At 43.5% G+C, this 22,850-nt stretch overlaps 1 protein-coding gene across 2 annotated transcripts in view; it reads left to right on the top strand.

The window, feature by feature from the left end:
* LOC124777382 (suppressor of lurcher protein 1-like) overlaps positions 1-22,850 on the top strand; it is a 726,507-nt gene that overhangs the window by 632,915 nt on the left and 70,742 nt on the right. For both annotated transcript variants that reach the window (XM_047252770.1, XM_047252771.1), the window contains exon 9: positions 8,525-8,723. In XM_047252770.1, the coding sequence (XP_047108726.1) occupies positions 8,525-8,723 (199 nt within the window). The remainder of the gene's footprint in view (positions 1-8,524; positions 8,724-22,850) is intronic.

Below are 22,850 nucleotides of genomic sequence, written 5' to 3'. Positions count from 1 at the left end.
TCGACGGTCCTTTTCTTCGCCTCGACTCTCGTCTTACCGACCACCGCTATTCCACTCTTGACTTAGTTCACAATCGCAAGTACCTTATTCTCTGCTTGATCCATTCTCTTTTCTAGGTTCTGCTTTATGTCCTTTACCACCCCCAAAATCTCTGATAGTAAATTCATCGGCTGACTAGGCCCGTCATCATAAGCTGGTGATGTTACTCTAGATACTTGAGCACTGTTTTACTGTCGTGGCCGAATTTTCCAGGCTGTGGTCTTATTTACACAAAGAAGATGCTCCACATGCCTATTCAATTCTACCTCCCCTTCTTTCATATTTCACCGCTCATATCCTCCTGCTCTCGGTCTGCCTCCAATTCGCGTCTATCGTCTGTGTTCCACACCTCCCGTCCCGTAGGAAAACTCAACATTTCTTCATCTGGCACAATCCTGTTACTACTCTGATCCTGCTCCATCGTGAGTAGTTGAGATGAGATCGACAACAGTCGCGCCCTGCTACGAGTGAACATTCATTCACGGAACATCATCAGCAATAACAAAATATTACAGCGAAAGCCCCATATAACACTTGACACAAAAATTGCACTAGTCCACTCCTACTACAAAAAAAAAAAAAAAAGAATTTAGCCCGCAAATGTCGATAAGATAACCCCTCCAAAATAATTTCAACGCTGAAGCAACGCCGTCAGTTTCAACGAAAGGCGATGTGGTACAGAACCCACACACATCAACCAACACACACAAAACAACACAGGAAATTATTTCAAAAATGAACAAAATCAATGGCTGTTACTTTCACGCCGCCAAATATTTCTACAGAGAAATCTAATTACAACAAAGAGCATTAATTATGATGTTTTTCTTTAATCAGAAAAGTTATCGATCAAGTCATGACAGCGTCTCAGCAGTCACAGGAAAGAACCGAGGCAAAGGTCGCCTTATTATGCGAGGTACCGGGGTGGAGAAGAGTTTGTACCTCTTTAGTTCTGACAAATTTTGGATGAGAACAGGACATGTACTCAACCCCCTCCTTACCTACCACATAATTAATTATGTGCACAACGGTAACGAAAGGAAATGATGGTGAACCCTCCTAGTTGGTAAAATAAGGAGTGCATACTCACAATAAGTTAACAAAAATCGTAATATCCTCAGAGAAAAAAAGAGAACTTTATCACAATATACCACCGGAAATAGGATTCTGCACATATCTACGAAATGATACGCGGATTAAGTATTACAATGAGATTTATTATGCATCGGAACATAAAGGCACTTGATTATCATCACAAACAGGGGTTAAAGGATGGAGTATACTGGAGTATTATGACAATAAGAGCTGGCTGAAGAACAAGGGGCTCGTACTCTCTCTGATGCAATAGATTGACGATAATGACTGGAGGTCCTAATGAATCAAATAATACTCTACCGACTATACTGCAGTATCGCGATTAGCAGTGAGAGCTCAAATGGAGAAACAAGCAAGGTGGACTTGCAGCAAAGCGAGCGCGCGTGCTGGTGAGGACTTCAGTATAAAATTGATAGGTCCTACACTGCCGGAGCTTCAAAATTCGTACCAATCCTGAAATCGGTAGCAGGTCGTCGGTAGGCAGCGTTCGGATGCTGTAGGCGCCGACTTCTGCCGTGCAGCAACTCTGTTTCAACCCATGGCCACGAAGGCTGTCCGATAATTCTAAGTTCTGCCAAAAAAGTGCGACTAAGTCGCAAGATCATCCGACTCCGACGTAGATCAGATCCTGAATCCCATGCGCTCACGCAACGCAAGAGTGAAGTCAACATTACTCAACTCCCTACTACGCTCCAAAATCGCGAATCGGCATTCAGTGCTGATTCCAAAATTCCCCCACACCGTCTCAGAACATCATTCGTTCCAATAACGACCGTTCCCTCCAATTTCGAGCTGGGCTTTATGACGTCAACTAGCCTCAGTTTGACCAATCATGCCTCTGCTATTCAGCTGAGGGTAATGAACTTGCCGTGTGACCAGCTACGAAAACAACCTGCCTAGACCACCGGCCATCCGGCGCCAGACAGTCGTGCCCAGCAAGGCACAGTCCACAAGTATTCTCAGAATCATGAGGACAATGCAGTCAGTCGTCGCCAGCAGTATTCGCTCCGGACGCGCCGGAACGGTAAACACATAAACTGCAGCGACACTCAGACGTCTCGCAGGTCGTTTCGCCCGGTATACAATAGGCGAAACTCGACCGACGTCAGTCGTCCCACCAGGTGCTTAAGCCCATTGATGTACGACCCTCTCAGAATTCACAGACGTGCAGCTCCCAACCGAAAACGCAGTGTGCCAGCCCACCGGAGCTCGCCTCGCACAGGTCACCAAGGGAAGTAGCCCAACATGCATAGGAATTAAGTGAAAATTATTTTGAGCTCTCAGTACAAATACTCTCATTACAATTACCTTATTCAGTCTGTTACCACCACGCAGTGACATAAAACACTAATAAAATCGATGAAAATGGGAGGCGACATGCAAAAGAGTGCATGGAACCTCTCACATTGAGAATGGTGTCAAAAATTCCTCAGAAATTCAAGCACAGCGTGAAACAATTCCTTTCGTCTACTTCTTGGCGGGCTCGATAAATGTGAAGATATACATCATTCCACAACGCTGTATTTTAAAGTAGCAGTGTATTAAGCATTGTTACTTTCGATCTTTGCTTATTGTGCAGCGCATCTACAACAGATGTGTGTAATCTCTGAACACTGGTGGATCTGAACGTGTAGCTGTAATACACAAATCTCTTTCTTGTAAACTGTTCTGCTGTATTGTCGGGATGATACTCGCAGACCGGCACAAATATGCAATTCTCTATCCAGTGGTTTATTTATTGTTGTGTTACAAGCAGGAATTTTATAGTATACTACGACGATGTATCCACTGTTCTATTTTTGCCTTGTTTATTTGTTTTAGTACACTCTGACTGAAAACTTGTTTTCTCTCGAATCAGTCCTTTGTTAAGCCTTAACTTCGAACCACGGTGAGACTCAAATTGTTGTCTTACGTGAACTTTCAAAACCAAATGTAATGTCAAATTCCATGTGTTGGCTCTAAGGGAACTTACCGAGAAAAAAAGCGGATACATTATCTTCATCAAGCGGTTTTTACCTGACAAAAAATATATCCATACGCGTTTTATTACAATGTTATTTTAAATTGCGTTACGACGCCTTTCCTCCTTTCTCCTTGACGGTACAACATTGTGATTTGTTAGGAACCATTATGTAATTGAGGCAACATCATCCAGTGACACCAGCGGAGTTCTGAAGTAGATCCCAGCAGAGGGATCGAACACCGAGCACTGAAGAAGTTTCTAGAGGAGTACGGTGCGGCCTAATGACTAAGATTTTGCAATCAATGAGAACAGCCCTAAAAGCCTGCAGAACTATATGGTTTATCTTTTTTTCCACTGAAGAGCGATGCAGAAGACAAGCATGCAAATTCTGTTGATATCACTTGATGGACAGTGAGTCTTCGTTTCAGTATCGACTATTTCTCCCAGTGGAGGATATCGCTACAGTTATTCTGGTAATAAAAAACTCGTGGATCTTGTTTCATGGACCACAGTCATGAAGTTTAGGTAATAGTAAACCTCGAGGCGGCTACATTATTTCTTGGGGCATTCTGTAAATAGAAAAAGCTTTGTCCTGAGGTATCTAAAACCTTGAAGTGTCGAAAAGATCTAGAAATACGAATTTTTAAATCAAATGTGGTCAGTATCAGTAATAGAATTCGACTTGATCACGTTTGTCAATGCTTGTTTTGCTGTTTTCGTATTGTCGGTGCCTTGATTAGCGTATGACTTACCACCGAATCTTAACTCGCATCACAACTTCCCATTCTGTTTCTCCTTCCATTTGCTGATGAACTGAAACCTGGGACATCTGTTTCACGAAGCACACATATCTATGTAGGGCAATGAAATGAAAGATCAGCACAAACGCATTACAGCAAAATGCAGGTATCTTACCGAAGATGACAGATATTCTGTTCCACCTACACTCATTTGGTCTTCCTTTATCTCTTGGATACAGCGGCGGTGTCATTTGTTGGTGCTACGTAAAACTAAAAAGGATAAGGGTTCCCACTTGAATCACTGGCGTCACATTATTAACAAATAAAAAGTCGCAAATAGACAAAATTTCGCACTGCAATGGTACCTTACGAACTCCTTCGATGTGATTCGTGCCTACGAAATTTTGAGGTCAGTGGCTGGACATTAATATCATACTGCAAGGAGATGCAACAGTAAAAAAAGAGTAAAAAATAAAAAGAGCCATTTCAGATAGTATTTTCGAACAGTATCAGGTATAAACTAGTCCGCAGAAAAAAAAGGACTGTGTTCGTAAAGTCGCTAGCTGAAATGCCGCTATTAGCAACTTTATTTTACTTTTATTTAAATTCCACATCTACTAACAAATATAAGTACGAAATACTGAATCAGGATTTATTAAAATAATGAACGTATTTTCAATTATAATTACTGATTGCATGGAAATCCGAAAATTCACAGTTGATTACAATGCGCAACATCAGATATAAAACAAAACAAGTTTTTTGTTTCAATATATGACGTATACAGACAAATTAATTGTATAAAGCCTTGATAAGATTTCAGTACTACTAGAGGTATTTTCAGCAAAAGGAATGAAGTCATGTTACTTAATTACTTTGCTGTATACGTCATTAATTACATATTTATTTACGGTTTCTGCTGTCAGCCTTGTTTAAAACTGCGACAAGTGTCCTCCAAAAATTTGAGTTTCATACAACCATTAGATAAAAATATTACTTTCGTTTAAGAATTAGTCAGTGTTCTTTAATTAACATTTCCATCTCTTAATAAATATAGAATTAAAAGAAAAGAAAAAAATGCTTGTGAGAATCGAACTAGGAGACTTACAGTTACTTTACAACTAGTCTGTCTCGAATATAGACTAACGGGAAGATGGTGTCTCTTCAGATACGTGTCAGTCGCATAAGAGTGGCGCTGGTAACGTCACTATGACGATAGAAATCAGTTTTGCTGTAAATAAAAGCTGAAACGGTCGTGAACGTTAGTTACGTTTGAGATTTGACGTGGGGAACTGAAGTTAGTAAAGATGCCTTCAAGGCGACAAAGATGACATTATCAACACCCCACCGAGTTTAAACAAGTTCGTGTGACAGGGCTACGAGAAACTAAGTGTTTCTCCTATGGTATTTCACAAAGCCTTGGTAGGAATGTAACCACAGTACGCGATTTCTAGCAGCAGTTGTGGAGGTCTGTTGTGATTTCTGATGAAAACTTGCTCTGTCTAGGTGACAATGATGGCCTTGTGTTGATTAGGAGGCCAGGTGAGGGCTGGCAACCAACCTGTCTGCGTACTAGACACACTGAACCTACGATATGATTTAGTATGACAGCAGGAGCACTCTCACGGTTATCCCACGCAACCTGACTGCAAATTTGTACGACAGTATGGTGACTCGACCTGTTCTACCTTTCATCAACAGTGTTACAAGTGGTGTTTTCCAACAGAATAATGCTCGTCCATATACCGCCGTTGTAACACATGTTCTACAGAATGTCGATGTGTTTCCTTAGCTTGCTCGATCAGTAGATCTGTCTCCAGTCGAGGACATATGGGACATCATTGACCGACAACACCATCATCAATAAACAGCATTAACCGTCCCTGAATTGATCAACCTAGTGCAACAGGAATGGAATTCCATCCCGCTGACTGACATCTGGCACCTGTACAACACAATGCAAGCACATTTGCATGCTTGCGTTCAGGATACTGGTGGCTATTAATGTACCAGCATTTCAGATTTGCAATGGTTTACCTCGCGCTTTCATTAACCTGTGACCTTGCAGTGTTAATCACTTAAATATGTTACCTAGACAGCCTCGTGATGACTGGGTGTTGTGTGGTGTCCTCAGGTTAGTTAGGTTTAAGTAGTTCTAAGTTCTAGGGGACTGATGACCATACATGTTTAGTCCCATAGTGCTCAGAGCCATTAGAACCATTTTTTTGTTACCTAGACAAATGCTTTCCTGACGTTTCATTGCACCACAATAACTACTTATAGCTGATGCGTTTTTTTACCGTCATTGTATTAATGGGCTGGAAATGTTTTGTACACTACTGGTCATTAAAATTACTACACCACAAAGATGACGTGCTACAGACACGAAATTTAACCGACAGGAAGAAGACGCTGTGATCTGCAAATGATTAGCTTTTCAGAGTATTCACACAAGGTTGGCGTCGGTGGCGACACCTACAACGTGCTGACATGAGGAAAGTTTCCAACCGATGTCTCACACACAAACAGAATTTGACCGGCGTTACCTGGTCAAACATAGTTGTGATACCTCGTGTAAAGAGGAGAAATGCGTACTATCACGTTTCCGACTTTGATAAAGGTCGGATTGTAGCCTATCGCGATCACGGTTTATCGTATCGCGGCATTGCTGCTCGCGGTGGTCGAGATCCAATGACTGTTAGCAGAGTATGGAATCGGTGGGTTCAGAAGGGTAATACGGAACGCCGTGCTGGATCCGAACGGCCTCGTATCAGTAGCACTCGAGATGAGAGGCACCTTATCCGCATGGCTGTAACAGATCGTGCAGCCACGTCTCGATCCCTGAGCCAACAGATGGGGTCGTTTGCAAGACAACAACCATCTGCACGAACTATTCGACGACGTTTGCAGCAGCATGGACTATCAGCTCGGGGATCATGGCTGCGGTTACCTTTGACGCTGCATCACAGCCAGGAGCGCCTGCGATGGTGTACTCAACGACGAACCGGGGTGCACAAATGGCGGGTGAATCCAGGTTCTGTTTACAGCATCTACATCTACATCTACATTTATACTCCGCAAGCCACCCAATGGTGTGTGGCGGCACTTTACATGCCACTGTCATTACCTCTCTTTCCGGTTCCAGTCACGTATGGTTCGCAGGAAAAACGACTGCCGGAAAACCTCCGTGCGCGCTCGAATCTCTCTAATTTTGCATTCGTGGTCTCCTCGGGAGGTATAAGTAGGGCTAAGAGTATACGATTTTCATTGATAAAGCAGATTTTTTTCCTAAGATAACGTTATGTAGCGTCCTTTACAAATTTGTACAATCTAAGCACTCTTTTTTCCACAGACTGAGCATCAAATGGCAATACTCCTGCATCCTTACCTTGTGACATTCACTGAGCGGGAGTACATGTGAGGATTGCTGGCTTTGTACCCCATATTGAGATAGTGGTTCTAGCGTGTATGACTGTCCTCTGGCTGTTTTCATTTATACTGAATTATGAAGTTCTTTGCTATCATGTGGCCTGTCTGTCTGCTGTTAAAAGCCTTGTCTTCTGCAATCAATACATGGCTGCTCTCAACAGATGACTCAGGCAGCAGTGGTTTTTGCCAAACTGAGGTACACACAGCACATTCCTGACACTGTGCCTCTATTATAAATGAAAAAATGGTAAAGGCATCCGCAAATCAATGAAAAGATATTGAACTAGTCGCATATGTGTTTGGCGACATCGCGGTGAACGCACATTGGAGGCATGTATTCGTCATCGCCATACTGGCGTATCACCCGGCGTGATGATATGGGGTGCCATTGGTTACACGTCTCGGTCACCTCTTGTTCGCATTGTCGGCAGTTTGAACAATGGACGTTACATTTTAGATGTGTTACGACCCGTGGCTCTACCCTTCATTCGATCCCTGCGAAACCCTACTTTTCAGCAGGATAATGCACGACTGAATGTTGCAGGTCCTGTACGGGTCTTTCTGGATACAGAAAATGTTCGACTGCTACCCTGGCCAGCACATTCTCCAGATCTCTCACCAATTGAAAACGTCTAGTCAATGGTGGCCGAGCAACTGGCTCGTCACAATACGCCAGTCACTACTGTTGATGAAGTGTGGTATCGTGTTGAAGTTGCATGGGCAGCTGTACCTATACACGCCATCCAAGCTCTGTTTGACTCAGTGCCCAGGCGTATCAAGGCCGTAATTACGGCCAGAGGTGGTTGTTCGGGGTACTGATTTCTCAGGATCTATGCACCTAAATTGCGTGAAAATGTAAACACGTGTCAGTTCTAGTATAATATGTTTGTCCAATGAATACCCGTTTATCATCTGCATTTCTTCTTGGTGTAGCAATTTTAAAGTCCAATGAATATTCGTTTAGCATCTGCATTTCTTCTTGGTGTAGCAATTTTAATGGCCAGTAGTGTAGTTAAATGCACGCGGAAATCTTTCTAATCATCAAAGTGCTTTTGTCGAGGCTTTTTATTTTTTTTCCCTACGCTGCTTCGTACTGACTTCCAAATCGTATGAGAATGAATAAAATCTATGTGAGCTAGTCCATTAGCTCTCCTCAGATTTTCCCCTCTACGAATGTCAAAGAAGAGGCAAAAGGCGACTGCTCCTGGAGTAGAGGATCGGGTCACTGTTACTGAGCGAGACGCTCGTTACGTTGCAGGCTCGGCGGACCCGCGCTCGTGCGACGTGACGGTGGACAGCGACGGGCGGCAGAGCGGGTTGGTGCAGTCGCCGCGGTTCCCGGCGCCCTACCCCGCCACCAGCCGCTGCCGCTACGAGTTCGTGGGCCGCGGCCGCCAGCGCGTCCGCCTGCTCTTCACCGACTTCCGGCTGGGCCCGCCCGACGCCTCAACCACAGAGTGAGTCGCCTCACCACCACACACCACGCCGGAGGGAGTTCAATTGAAATTCTGCAGTTCTGTGCTACTCGACATAACACAATTTCTGACCGCTGCCTAAGTAACAACTTCTCCACATCTACATACAAGGTGAACATTAATGAAACCTCGAACAGTCCACGGGTATACTGCCGGTTCATAGTGTCCAAGGGTTACAATATTTCGGCGATCAGACATGTCGCCATCGTCAGGTGCGCTGACGAACTGAGCTCCTGAGGGCGAGCGGCCCGCGGGGGGAGGGGATTTAAATGGGCCGCTCGTCCTCAGGAGCTCAGTTCGTCAGCGCACCTGACGATGGCGACATGTCTGATCGCCGAAATATTGTGCCCGTTGGACACTATGAACCGGCAGTATACCCGTGGACTATTCGAGCAACAAATACGCCGGAACAAACTGAAGAATCACATTAATGAAACCGACAAACTTCAGGGACGAATTCCTGACTGTAAATGTGGGAGAAAAGGTACTGTGAACACGTGTCCGGAAGTGCATCGTCGCCGTGGTAGGTGGTTCTGACGAATGAAAGTTCCTCTGATCACATGCCGTGCGTTCCTTGTTCGTTGCAGGCTGTGTGATTGACGCAGCGCACTGTAACAACAGAATGGTCCGGTAGTCATGTCGCGAACGAGCCGAGACGGTGTTTGCGTACGGCCAAGCCGATGGAAACGGTCGAGAGACAGCATGGCTGTTCCAGAACAAGTACCCCCACAGGTATCAAACGTATCACACAACGTTTCAAGGTCTTTTTGGTCGCTTGTGTCATCATGGGTCCTTCGAGTCAGACGAACGTGCATGGGGCGGGGAATGTGCTTACACCAGATTTGGTGGACTGGGTTCTACAGGACATTGGATGAACCTAGCGCACGCTTGAGGCAAGTGCCCCGCCAACATGTAAGCAAAAAAAAAAGTTCAAATGTGTGTGAAATCTTACGGGACTTGACTGCTAAGGTCATCAGTCTCTAAGCGTACACACTACTTAACCTAAATTATCTTAAGGACAAACACACACAGCCAAGCCCGAGGGAGGACTCGAACCTCCGCCAGGACCGGCCGCACAGTCCATGTTGCAAGCGAAAGCATGAGTATGTGTATCCTGCATGACAACCGCTACTATACCTATCACCGGCAACGATTACAAGGATTGTCAGCAATGGATTTCCCTCTACGTGAAGAATTTTCTCGACAGTTTTTGTACCATACCATCACCATCATGAGATTTCTGTCAACAGACCATTTTACCGACGAAGCAACCATTACGAGAATTGGTATCATTAACCTCAATAAACATTATCTGTCAGCTACAGATATGGCTGATGTTCAGAGGAACTGTCATTCGTCAATGCCATCTACCGTCATGACGATGCATTTCTGGACACATGTTCATAGGTCCTCTTCTCTTCCATTTCCAGACTTGAACCGATTCCTGCAGTTTGTCGGTTTTATTAACGATCAACTTGTATAAAAGGCAATGTTCTGATTGACTGACTCACCCACTGGCTCGTCATCGCCCAGACCAAACCGCTAAGGAGAGCAACTTTAAATTTCGAAGGGGTGTGCTTCTTATATATTGTAGGCATCGTACAAGATGGGTCGTTGGAAATTACTCTCCTTAGGTGATTATACCCGTGGTCTAGGGGTAGCGTCTTTGATTCATAATCAAAACTTCTTCGGTGCCGGGTTCGATCCCCGCCACGGCCTAAAATTTGATAAATAATCAGCATTGGCGGCCGAAGACTTCCGGCATAAGAAGTCAGCCTCATTCTGCCAACGGCCTTGTCAAAGAGGGCGGAGGAGCGGATACAGGTTCAGGGCACTCTCTTGTCCTAGGGGTGGGAAATTGCCCCTAAAGGCGGAAGAATCAGCAATGATCAACAACATGAGGATGCAGAAGGCAATGGAAACCACTGCATTAAAGACACGTAACGTGTATCCACAGGACATGTGGCCTGTAATTGAACAAGTGTCATGATGATCTCTCCATTGGCAAAAGATTCCGGAATAGTCCCCCATTCGGATCTCCGGGAGGGGACTGCCAAGGGGGAGGTTACCATGAGAAAAAGATTGAATAATCAACGAAAGGATAACGTTCTACGAGTCGGGGCGTGGAATGTCAGAAGCTTGAACGTGGTAGGGAAACTAGAAAATCTGAAAAGAGAAATGCAATGGCCCAATCTAGATATAGTAGGAGTCAGTGAAGTGAAGTGGAAGGAAGACAAGGATTTCTGGTCAGATGAGTATCGGGTAATATCAACAGCAGCAGAAAATGGTATAACAGGTGTAGGATTCGTTATGAATAGGAAGGTAGGGCAGAGGGTGTGTTACTGTGAACAGTTCAGTGACCGGGTTATTCTAATCAGAATCGACAGCAGACCAACACCGACAACGATAGCTCAGGTATACATGCCGACGTCGCAAGCTGAAGATGAACAGATAGAGAAAGTGTATGAGAATATTGAAAGGGTAATGCAGTATGTACAGGGGGACGAAAATCTAATAGTCATGGGCGACTGGAATGCAGTTGTAGGGGAAGGAGTAGAAGAAAAGGTTACAGGAGAATTGAGTTCTGTAACAAGTTTCAGCTAGTAATAGCGAATACCCTGTTCAAGAATCACAAGAGGAGGAGGTATACTTGGAAAAGGCCGGGAGATACGGGAAGATTTCAATTAGATTACATCATGGTCAGACAAAGATTCCGAAATCAGATACTGGACTGTAAGGCGTACCCAGGAGCAGATATAGACTCAGATCACAATATAGTAGTGATGAAGAGTAGGCTGAAGTTCAAGACATTAGTCAGGAAGAATCAATACGCAAAGAAGTGGGATACGGAAGTACTTAGGAATGACGAGATACGTTTGAAGTTCTCTAACGCTATAGATACAGCAATAAGGAATAGCGCAGCAGGCAGTACAGTTCAAGAGGAATGGACATCTCTAAAAAGGGTCATCACAGAAGTTGGGAAGGAAAACATAGGTACAAAGAAGGTAGCTGCGAAGAAACCATGAGTGACAGAAGAAATACTTCAGTTGATTGATGAAAGGAGGAAATACAAACATGTTCCGGGAAAATCAGGAATACAGAAATACAAGTCGCTGAGGAAGGAAATAAATAGTAAGTGCAGGGAAGCTAAGACGAAATGGCTGCAGGAAAAATGTGAAGACATCGAAAAAGATGTGATTGTCGGAAGGACAGACTCAGCATACAGGAAAGTCAAAACAACCTTTGGTGACATTAAAAACAACGGTGGTAGCATTAAGAGTGCAACGGGAATTCCACTGTTAAATGCAGAGGAGAGAGTAGATAGGTGGAAAGAATACATTGAAAGCCTCTATGAGGGTGAAGAAGAAGAAACAGGAGTCGATTTAGAAGAGATAGGGGATCCAGCATTAGAATCGGAATATAAAAGAGCTTTGGAGGACTTAAGGCCAAATAAGGCAGAAGGGATAGATAACATTCCATCAGAATTTCTAAAATCATTGGGGGAAGTGGCAACAAAACGACTATTCACGTTGGTGTGTAGAATATATGAGTCTGGCGACATACCATCTGACATTCGGAAAAGCATCATCCACACAATTCCGAAGACGGCAAGAGCTGACAAGTGCGAGAATTATCGCACAATCAGCTTAACAGCTCATGCATCGAAGCTGCTTACAAGAATAATATACAGAAGAATGGAAAAGAAAATTGAGAATGCGCTAGGTGACGATCAGTTTAGCTTTAGGAAAAGTAAAGGGACGAGAGAGGTAATTCTGACGTTACGGCTAGTAATGGAAGCAAGGCTCAAGAAAAATCAAGACACTTTCATAGGATTTGACGACCTGGAAAAGCATTCGACAATATAAAATGGTGGAAGCTGTTCGAGATTCTGAAAAAAGTAGGGGTAAGCTATAGGGAGAGACGGGTCATATACAATATGTACAACAACCAAGAGGGAATAATAAGAGTGGACGATCAAGAACGAAGTGCTCGTATTAAGAAGGGTGTAAGACAAGGCTGTAGCCTTTCGTCCCTACTCTTCAATCTTTACATCGAGGAAGCAATGATGGAAATAAAAGAAAGGTTCAGGAGTGGAAATAAAATACAAGGTGAAAGGATATCAATGATACGATTCGCTGATGACATTGCTATCCTGAGTGAAAGTGAAGAAGAATTAAATGATCTGCTGAACGGAATGAACAGTCTAATGAGTACACAGTATGGTTTGAGAGTAAATCGGAGAAAGACGAAGGTAATGAGAAGTAGTAAAAATGAGAACAGCGAGAGGATTGATGGTCACGAATTCAATGAAGTTAAGGAATTCTGCTACCTAGGCAGTAAAATAACCAATGACGGACGGAGCAAGGAGGACGTCAAAAGCAGACTCGCTATAGCAAAAAAGGCATTTCTGGCTAAGAGAAGTGTACTAATATCAAATACCGGTCTTAATTTGAGGAAGAAATTTCTGAGGATGTACGTCTAGAGTACAGCATTGTACGGTAGTGAAACATGGACTGTGGGAAAACCGGAACAGAAGAGAATCGAAGCATTTGAGATTTGGTGCTATAGACGAATGTTGAAAATTAGGTGGACTGATAAGGAAAGGAATGAGGAGGTTCTACGCAGAATCGGAGAGGAAAGGAATATGTGGAAAACACTGATAAGGAGAAGGGACAGGATGATAGGACATCTGCTAAGACATGAGGGAATTACTTCCATGGTACTAGAGGGAGCTGTAGAGGGCAAAAATTGTTGAGGAAGACAGAGATTGGAATACGTCAAGCAAATAATTGAGGACGTAGGTTGCAAGTGCTACTCTGAGATGAAGAGGTTAGCACAGGAAAGGAATTCGTGGCGGGCCGCATCAAACCAGTCAGTAGACTGATGACCAAAAAAAAAAAGAAAGGTGGTGAACAAGGGGATGAAAAGTTTTGCGAAAAATGCCGCTATTAAGGCAATTTTGAAAGTAGACCTACAAAAATTTATAATTGAGTTCTCGGTCGGAAATAAAGAAATACGTGTTCGAAAATTTTTCTAAATTTAACCCGTGTGGGGTGAAATAGTAGGAAATTTTTTTAAAATAGTTGATTAGTGAAGAACTACTAAAGAATTTTTAAATTTACATGTGAGAATATTGGTAATTGTCTTCTAACTCAGAAATAAAATAATGCGCGTTTCACTTTATTTGGAAATTCGTCCACTAAGGCGGTGAAATATGGTATGAAAATTTTAGGATAATATTTCGTTGTATTAAAAATTTTAAAGCTACATCTATGAAAACCGTTATTTGACTTATCGATTAAATTTAAAGAAGTATATGTTAGAGGATGAAAGCTTCTATGGAAACATCACCAGAAGAATGCAAAAGGCATGGTTAAATAACACCAGAATCGCATTTTGGTCACTACATACTTCTATGGTCTTAATTAACATGACAAGATTAGGTGTTGCACTTTGTGAACAACACAAAAATTCGATTGAGGAAAATTATCTGTGCAGACCATACAGTCCCATGCGAGCGAAACAGTGGGGGTTAAGCTAGTCATGTAATGGTTGAAAGTAGAAAACGTATCGACTTTGGTGAATTAACGAGGACACACCAGTCACCCTTTAATAAAAATCAACCATAAACTTTGCAGTGTCAGAGAAATATATCTCCAGCCTGGGGCAACAGACTGCAATCTGGATTCCTACTGACAAACGACACTTTTTGCCAACAAAACTATGGATTCTAGCTACGGTTTCCACACACATTTTAGCTAGACACTTTGGATTGCTTGAATACGCGACGAAAAACTATAAATATTTCTACGATCAATCGACGGATGCCTTTTATTTATATATGGAATGTATTCCCAGATGCGGATATGGACAATCAGCTCTGTAATGAAAGGACGACAATGACAATTTGTGCCGGATCGGGAAACGAAACCAGATTTCCTCCTTATTGCGAACGGTCGCCATACTATTAGGCTATCCGAGCATAACAATGTCCGAAGGAACAGGCACTGTGGCAACTGCAGCCGTTATTTTCATTGTCATCATTCCATTATACAGCTGATGGTTATCGATACTCGCAATTGCGAATTTATTTCGTACAAGTCATAAGGCCTGTATTTGTAGCAGTGCCAGTTCCTTTGGACATGCCTGCAAGTTCTAAAGAACATTGTATCATCATCAACACAAGCACTGTAATGTCATCTTTTACTTACATTAGTATTAACTATCTGGAATCAAGTAACAACTTTTTCCTCTCCTTTTTGCTCCATATTTTTCAAGCGCTTGTTCCACTTCTCTCGACCTTGTCTTTACATTATCCTGTTTTCTTATTGGTTCTGCCTTTAAACCTCTCCAAATTTAGTACTTTCTGCTTACGAAATTACTTTCTTTAATTTCCCGTTTTTATATTGGTTCTTTCTAGTTTTTCATCTTCCGTAATCCCTGTTTTTGATGATTTCTTTCTTTCTCCAGAAATATAGGATTATATGATTTTTTTAACATTATTCACCTGGTAGAGGTGTCGAAAGGAGAATAAAAGTACTTAGTTATAAGTTCTGGTATTTTCGTATTTTTTGGTAAATTTCCTAATTAATTCTCGTTTTCCAACTGTGTAGTTTGTAACGTACCCGTTATTTTTCGAAGAATCTGTCTATCAAGTCTGTCTATTCTGTCAAACTTTTAGCAAACTGTAAAGTGTTTAGATCCATGTAAATATTGTGATTTAATGTTTTAGTCATGAATTTCTAAGAATGAATTCCTTTTCTGGATTTTTTCGATAAATTTATCGGTCATTCTACTTTACTAATTTTTACAGCCATTGCAAATATTTCTAGTTCATTCCGCTGTGCAGTTCGTGTGAGATCTTTAAATTTACAAACTCGTTGTATATTACCTATTTCTGCTCCGTAATATTTTTGTGCATTTATTTATGTGTCATAAAGTTTGATTCTTTAGATAGAATTCTGAGATCACTTCCATCGGTTATTGTTTCTAGAAGATTTATTCAAGTAGCTGCCTCCGTCACTTCTTCTAAAAGTGTTCCAAAATCGGTATCAAAGGCTGCACAGTCTATCTCAATTCCATTCTACACAGTTCCGAAATATATCAGTTCAACTCTGAATTCCTTAGCTGGAAATTTCAGATTCTAAACTTCTTTTGTAAGGCACGGTGATTTTTTTTCTGTATGCTGAATCAAGTGCTTTCTTGAATTCGGTAAGTGATACTACCATAGGTTTGCTGGTTAACATGCTATGGATAAATGTTATAGTAAACATGGAACTTATCGATAGAAGGATATAAAATCTTTGGGAATTGCCTTCCACGTATTCAGTACGACAGTAACTACACCCCGCAGATAGGCGCATGAACAGTATATGTAGGTTTCAGCATTTGAGAGGGGGCACGCAGTGGGGCTCAAAGATACAGGTTGCAATAATCGCAGAATCACTCGACATTTGACTAGAAGCGGTGCCACTATTCGAAGATGCTGACAGGAATGGGTGCACCATGTCCGAATACAGAGCCAAGAAGGAAACGATCGACCAAGACAGATGACAGTACGAGAAGAACGAGCATTCGTCAGAGAGGCACTCAGAGCCCTGAGTTCATCATCATTATCGATCCGACATGCAACTGGAGCTTCAGGACCATTAATAGGTGGCTTACAGAAAGGCGTCTGAACTCACGGCACCTCTTGCAGCGACTAAACTTGACCACTGTACACCAATACGTCCGTTTCCAGTGATGTCGTGCACATTCGGCCTGGAATCCCATTGACTGCAGTAGAAATGTCTTCAGTGATGAGCCCCGCTTCGAACTGAGCCCCGAATTCAAGCGAAGCGTTTCTGGAGAGCCCCGGACAAATGGTTCAAATGGCTCTGAGCACTATGGGACTTAACATCTGTGGTCATCAGTCCCCTAGAACTTAGAACTACTTAAACCTAACTAAGGACATTACACACATCCATGCCCGAGGCAGGATTCGAACCTGCGACCGTAGCGGTCACGCGGTTCCAGACTGAAGCGCCTAGAACTGCACGGCCACAACGGCCGGCAGCCCCGGACAATGGTGGGATACCAACACGAATGTTCCCGCCATAAGGCCCTGGAACGGAATAGCTAACAGCTGTTTTGTTTAACCTTTAAATCTAAACTGGGTGGAAGGGCTGATACAACAAAGTGAATGGGTTAATTAATTAAGCAAAACAATCTCCCTTAAAATTTGATAAGGGCCACTCGGGCAAGATAATTTAAGAGATGTTCATTACATAAATCTAAAGCAAGTTAGTAAATAACTTTAACAAACAACCTTAGTTAAGACACATTGTTTAAGACTCTTTCAATTAACATTACATGTAGACCACAATTTCCCACCAAAATTGACAACAGCCACTGAGGCTGAATTTGACCATAACTTTAACAAACAATTCTAGCTAAGACACAGTATTTAAGACCTTTTCAATTAAAACTCACATTACATGTAAAATAACATTTGACACACAGCCTCAACTTTAAAAGGCATACTTAAAACATAACTTGGTCAGCCTTACAGAGCGACCCCGAAATTATTCAAATGCCTGTTGTCTTGTAAGATGGACTTTTAGGGTATAGAAAGTTACAACTTTGTACAATGATAAATGTGTAACAGTAGAAGCAAGGTCCAAGCTTGTAAGATCGAAGTTTAACCACGAACAGTGGAACCGACTGAGAGAAGTAATACTTAACGTCGAACCAAGACGTGGCTCCGTTTGCAGCCCCACGTTGAGTAGGCGACAAAATGTGAACCAAGCAGACGCCACCGAAGAGGAACACACGAGCCCGTAAGCCAAACTTGTAATCTAAAGGGACGCTCTGGGCTTCGGTTGCCCGATGCCCCAGCTCACTGAAACACAAACTATACCTGACAACAGAAGGCAGAAAAACCTTTCCTAACCTTAACATTTAAGACTGCCCAGTAAATATCTCTATAAAGTCAAGGGTAAACAATAACTAATTTGACTAGGAAGTACTTCCTTTAACTGAAACAGTACTTGATAAACAAACTCTAAGAGTGGGAAATGAACTCGCTCACGAGAACCGGTACTCACTAGAACTTAATGACACACATCTAAAAATACATCAGCATTATGCGGAAGCAGAGCACATGCTTAGTAGGAGGCCTCATATGAAATGGAACAAGCATAACATCACACGTCGTGCAACGACTTACTGTACCAAGGGCGATCACAATCACAGCAAACTAAGCGCTCTTAGTAATTAACGTACTTAACTGGGTGTCTTAATGCTGGCGCGATTTTGCGAAGATGCCAGACCATCACTTCGCAAGACCATAACAGCGTGTCCCTCCAAGGAAGCGGGCACATCCACAGCTCACGAGGTTGCCGGAGAATGCACAGCGCCAGCCAACTACCGCCGACTCCAGTACAATCACGTGGCAACTGCTGCCCGGCCTCAGGCATGCCGTCTTCGCTCCTGTCCGCCCGCCAATCGCCGACACACGCACCGCGTTCCGTTCTCACAGCGTTGTGCCTTCTCCTCCCTATAAGCGGTCAGCACTCCCTTATATCTCGAGCCGGCCTAAGCACAAAGACAAATCCCTGCACTAGGAAATCAATCGTACTCATGTCAAAGATACTATTGGCGCCAGTCCCGGCCACGGCTCAGGCTCCAGAACCAGGAGTGATGGTCCAGGGTGCTATTTAGTTTCGTAGCAGGCTCCATTTGTTTGTCATCCGCGGCACCGTTACACTGCAGCGGTAGCCTGACGACATTCCGAGCACCTTTTTGTTGCCCTTCGTGGCAGGTCACCCTGGGCTTACATTTCAGCTAACGGCGAGAAATTCTATTGCCTGTCTTTGTGCTTGCCAAACCCTACCTCGAGCGGCAAGGTCGCCGGATCTCTCCCGAGTTGAGAACATTTGCAGCATTGTGGGCAGTGCTCTCCAACCACCTCGTGATTTTTACTATCAATGACACTATTTGGGCATAATTTCGTACAATATCCCTCTGAAGCACATCCAACAACTCTATGAATCAATTCCAAGCGGAATAACTGCTTTCATAAGGGCCACAGGTGAACCAAAGTATTGTTGACTTGCTCTATTTGTGAAGCTCTTTGAAAAAAACATCCAGTTATTCTGAAAAATATAATCATTTGTTTCTCTGTACATATACATCACATCTACCGATTTCCGTCCAATTCGGATAATTTCTTATTTATTATTTAATTATAATTTTTTGTCTTGGAGTGTATAAAGAGTCATCGTCAACTCCAGGTTCCGTATTTTGACTTAAATCTTTCACTGTTCCGTCAAATCCTTTTTTTTTACTCTCGCATCCACACGGAGTCGATATTGTTATCATAGTAATTGGCATGGGTAATTTAAGGGGTGTTTTGATGCTCTTCCTGTCTTCACCCCGTTACGCACCTAGAGGCAATATACACTCCTGGAAATTGAAATAAGAACACCGTGAATTCATTGTCCCAGGAAGGGGAAACTTTATTGACACATTCCTGGGGTCAGATACATCACATGATCACACTGACAGAACCACAGGCACATAGACACAAGCAACAGAGCATGCACAATGTCGGCACTAGTACAGTGTATATCCACCTTTCGCAGTAATGCAGGCTGCTATTCTCCCATGGAGACGATCGTAGAGATGCTGGATGTAGTCCTGTGGAACGGCTTGCCATGCCATTTCCACCTGGCGCCTCAGTTGGACCAGCGTTCGTGCTGGACGTGCAGACCGCGTGAGACGACGCTTCATCCAGTCCCAAACATGCTCAATGGGGGACAGATCCGGAGATCTTGCTGGCCAGGGTAGTTGACTTACACCTTCTAGAGCATGTTGGGTGGCACGGGATACATGCGGACGTGCATTGTCCTGTTGCAACAGCAAGTTCCCTTGCCGGTCTAGGAATGGTAGAACGATGGGTTCGATGACGGTTTGGATGTACCGTGCACTATTCAGTGTCCCCTCGACGATCTCCAGTGGTGTACGGCCAGTGTAAGAGATCGCTCCCCACACCATGATGCCGGGTGTTGGCCCTGTGTGCCTCGGTCGTATGCAGTCCTGATTGTGGCGCTCACCTGCACGGCGCCAAACACGCATACGACCATCATTGGCACCAAGGCAGAAGCGACTCTCATCGCTGTAGATGACACGTCTCCATTCGTCCCTCCATTCACGCCTGTCGCGACACCACTGGAGGCGGGCTGCACGATGTTGGGGCGTGAGCGGAAGACGGCCTAACGGTGTGCGGGACCGTAGCCCAGCTTCATGGAGACGGTTGCGAATGGTCCTCGCCGATACCCCAGGAGCAACAGTGTCCCTAATTTGCTGGGAAGTGGCGGTGCGGTCCCCTACGGCACTGCGTAGGATCCTACGGTCTTGGCGTGCATCCGTGCGTCGCTGCGGTCCGGTCCCAGGTTGACGGGCACGTGCACCTTCCGCCGACCACTGGCGACAACATCGATGTACTGTGGAGACCTCACGCCCCACGTGTTGAGCAATTCGGCGGTACGTCCACCCGGCCTCCCGCATGCCCACTAATACGCCCTCGCTCAAAGTCCGTCAACTGCACATACGGTTCACGTCCACGCTGTCGCGGCATGCTACCAGTGTTAAAGACTGCGATGGAGCTCCGTATGCCACGGCAAACTGGCTGACACTGACGGCGGTGGTGCACAAATGCTGCGCAGCTAGCGCCATTCGACGGCCAACACCGCGGTTCCTGGTGTGTCCGCTGTGCCGTGTGTGTTATCATTGCTTGTACAGCCCTCTCGCAGTGTCCGGAGCAAGTATGGTGGGTCTGACACACCGGTGTCAATGTGTTCTTTTTTCCATTTCCAGGAGTGTATGTGCCCCAACTGTGTGCGAACGTTGTCTAAATGCTTTTGAATCGTGCAACTGAGTCGGGGCTTGGAAACCAGTCCAGTATTCGCCTAATCAGACGTGGAAACGTGTCCGAATCCCCGAAGCGGCTCTCTAAAACGCTTGGCTCTCCGTGGTGTGTGAGATGTTCACCAAGAATTAGTTTCTGTCGCAAGTGGGAAGTGGGACGCTTCTGGCCGTGAACTGCATTTCTTAAATGCATGATTAATCAATGTTGTCCAAGGCTACTACGTTTTTCTAAATAATTTATCCTTCATATCAGGAGCAACTGACCAAATCACATTATTCCAGTTTATTGAACAAGATGGATAGGTGGCCCAATTGCGATTCCTGTGTGAATGGTTAATGTGGAACTATGTTATCTACATAGATTGAGTATGATGCTCTAATGTATCTTTATTGAATACTTGTGTGCCCCACCTCAATTCTGTTTCACATTCCCTTCAGAAAACTATTTTTTTTCGAAATGTGACAGCGGAAAGGATACCCATATAATCGAAAACAGGTTCTCCCTTTAGTAGATCTGTTCGTAGGCTGAGTACTGAAGTTATTTTCACAGCAACAGAATTAGTGGAAATGTCACCTCCTCCCACAAAAACTGATTCTGCCCAAGGTTTGCGAGTAGTATGTGTGCTAATATTTTTCAGAAGACTGTTTTCAATAGGTCTAATTTCTAAGTACTATAAACGACAATATAACTTCAATCACAAACAGACAATTAACCACAAATTCCCTCTACGAACTGATCTGAGTATTGAAACTGGCAGATTAAAACTGTGTGCCAGACCGTGACTCGAACTCGAGATCTTTCTCTCTCATATCAGTGCAAGTTCCACTGCCGAGTGAAAACGTCATTCTGCAAACATCCCCCAGGCTGTGGCTAAGCAATGTCTACGCAATGTCTTTTCTTCCAGGAGTGTTAATCCTGCAAGTTTCGCAGAGGAACTTCTGTGAAGTTTGACAGATATGAGACGAGATATTGGCGGAATCAGAGCTGTGAGAAGAGGTCTTGTGTCGTGATAGGTAGATCAGCCGCTAGAACATTTACCCACGGAAGACGTTGCTGCCGAGTTCTAGTTTCAGTAGTTCTAGTCTCAGTGGTTATAATCTGCGAGGTAGTTTCATATCAGCGCACGCTTCGCTGCAGAATGGAAATTTCCTTCTGATCTGTGTATTGTTCGTCAAGTAATGTCAATTTTTAAAAAAATTTCTTGGTGGAATGTTGCTTCTGAATATATTTACCTCACAATTAATGTGTATTCCATGCTGCTTTCAATAAAATTTGTTTCTCCGGATGTCCTACTGTTGTTTCATTTTTAATGGCCGTTTAAGTGCCAGAACCATTCAGATTCTTAACTGAAGAGATTTCATGATGAGCTCTTCCTATTTGTGAGCGTTACGGCACACTAATCGTATTACACCACAACAATATTTTGTTGTTGGTATTGTTTCCCGTTCTTCGTTGCAGTTACGTTTTCGTTGAAATGTAATTGGGGATTCATTCTTTTCTAAAGCCTAGTCTCAGGTTGCTAGTACCAAGAGCAATAACGTATCAAACTTTTGTATTCACATTTAGCTTGAAGTATGGTTTAAAAACCTCTAATTTATTGTAATGCTGAGAACTGCAGTGTGTGATCCATTTGCGTGTATTATCACGCTGCAAAAGAACAATATATGCATATCCTATTAATAAATCCATTCTGCATAACGAGATGCATATGCGGTGAAATATAGGGAAGATTATTCATATCATACTGCATTTGCAGATCCATTAGCAAATTCAGGTCATGGAGATGAGCTCATGAAAACTGGCACCAATAGTCGACATCTGGCAGCCATAACATTCGTAATGATTTCCTATGCAGGGAACCGTCTCATGTCAAACAAATGCACGTACAAATATAGATCGAGTGGCGTGTTGTGGTGACGTAATTGGCGCTATTTTATTAAGGGGAGGTTTACTATCTTTGGCCCGAAAAAAGCATGTTCTTTGAGAATTGTTTTCTCGGGATGTGTTATAGATATCAATGTCAAATTTGGTCAAAATGTTTATTGGCATTTCCTCTATAAACTGGAATTTTTCGACCGGAAATGTCGAAGAGAAAAGGCGGAAGTGCCGTCGGAATGAAACAAAATTTCGATGTAGACCTCCACGCGCTGTATGACACAGGTCAGCCGGCTCGTCTGAAATCAAGCTTTTGAGTTGAC

Source organism: Schistocerca piceifrons, chromosome 2 (genome assembly GCF_021461385.2).
Source record: "Schistocerca piceifrons isolate TAMUIC-IGC-003096 chromosome 2, iqSchPice1.1, whole genome shotgun sequence".
NCBI classification, from domain to species: domain Eukaryota; kingdom Metazoa; phylum Arthropoda; class Insecta; order Orthoptera; family Acrididae; genus Schistocerca; species Schistocerca piceifrons.
This window is presented reverse-complemented; position numbering and strand designations above follow the sequence as displayed.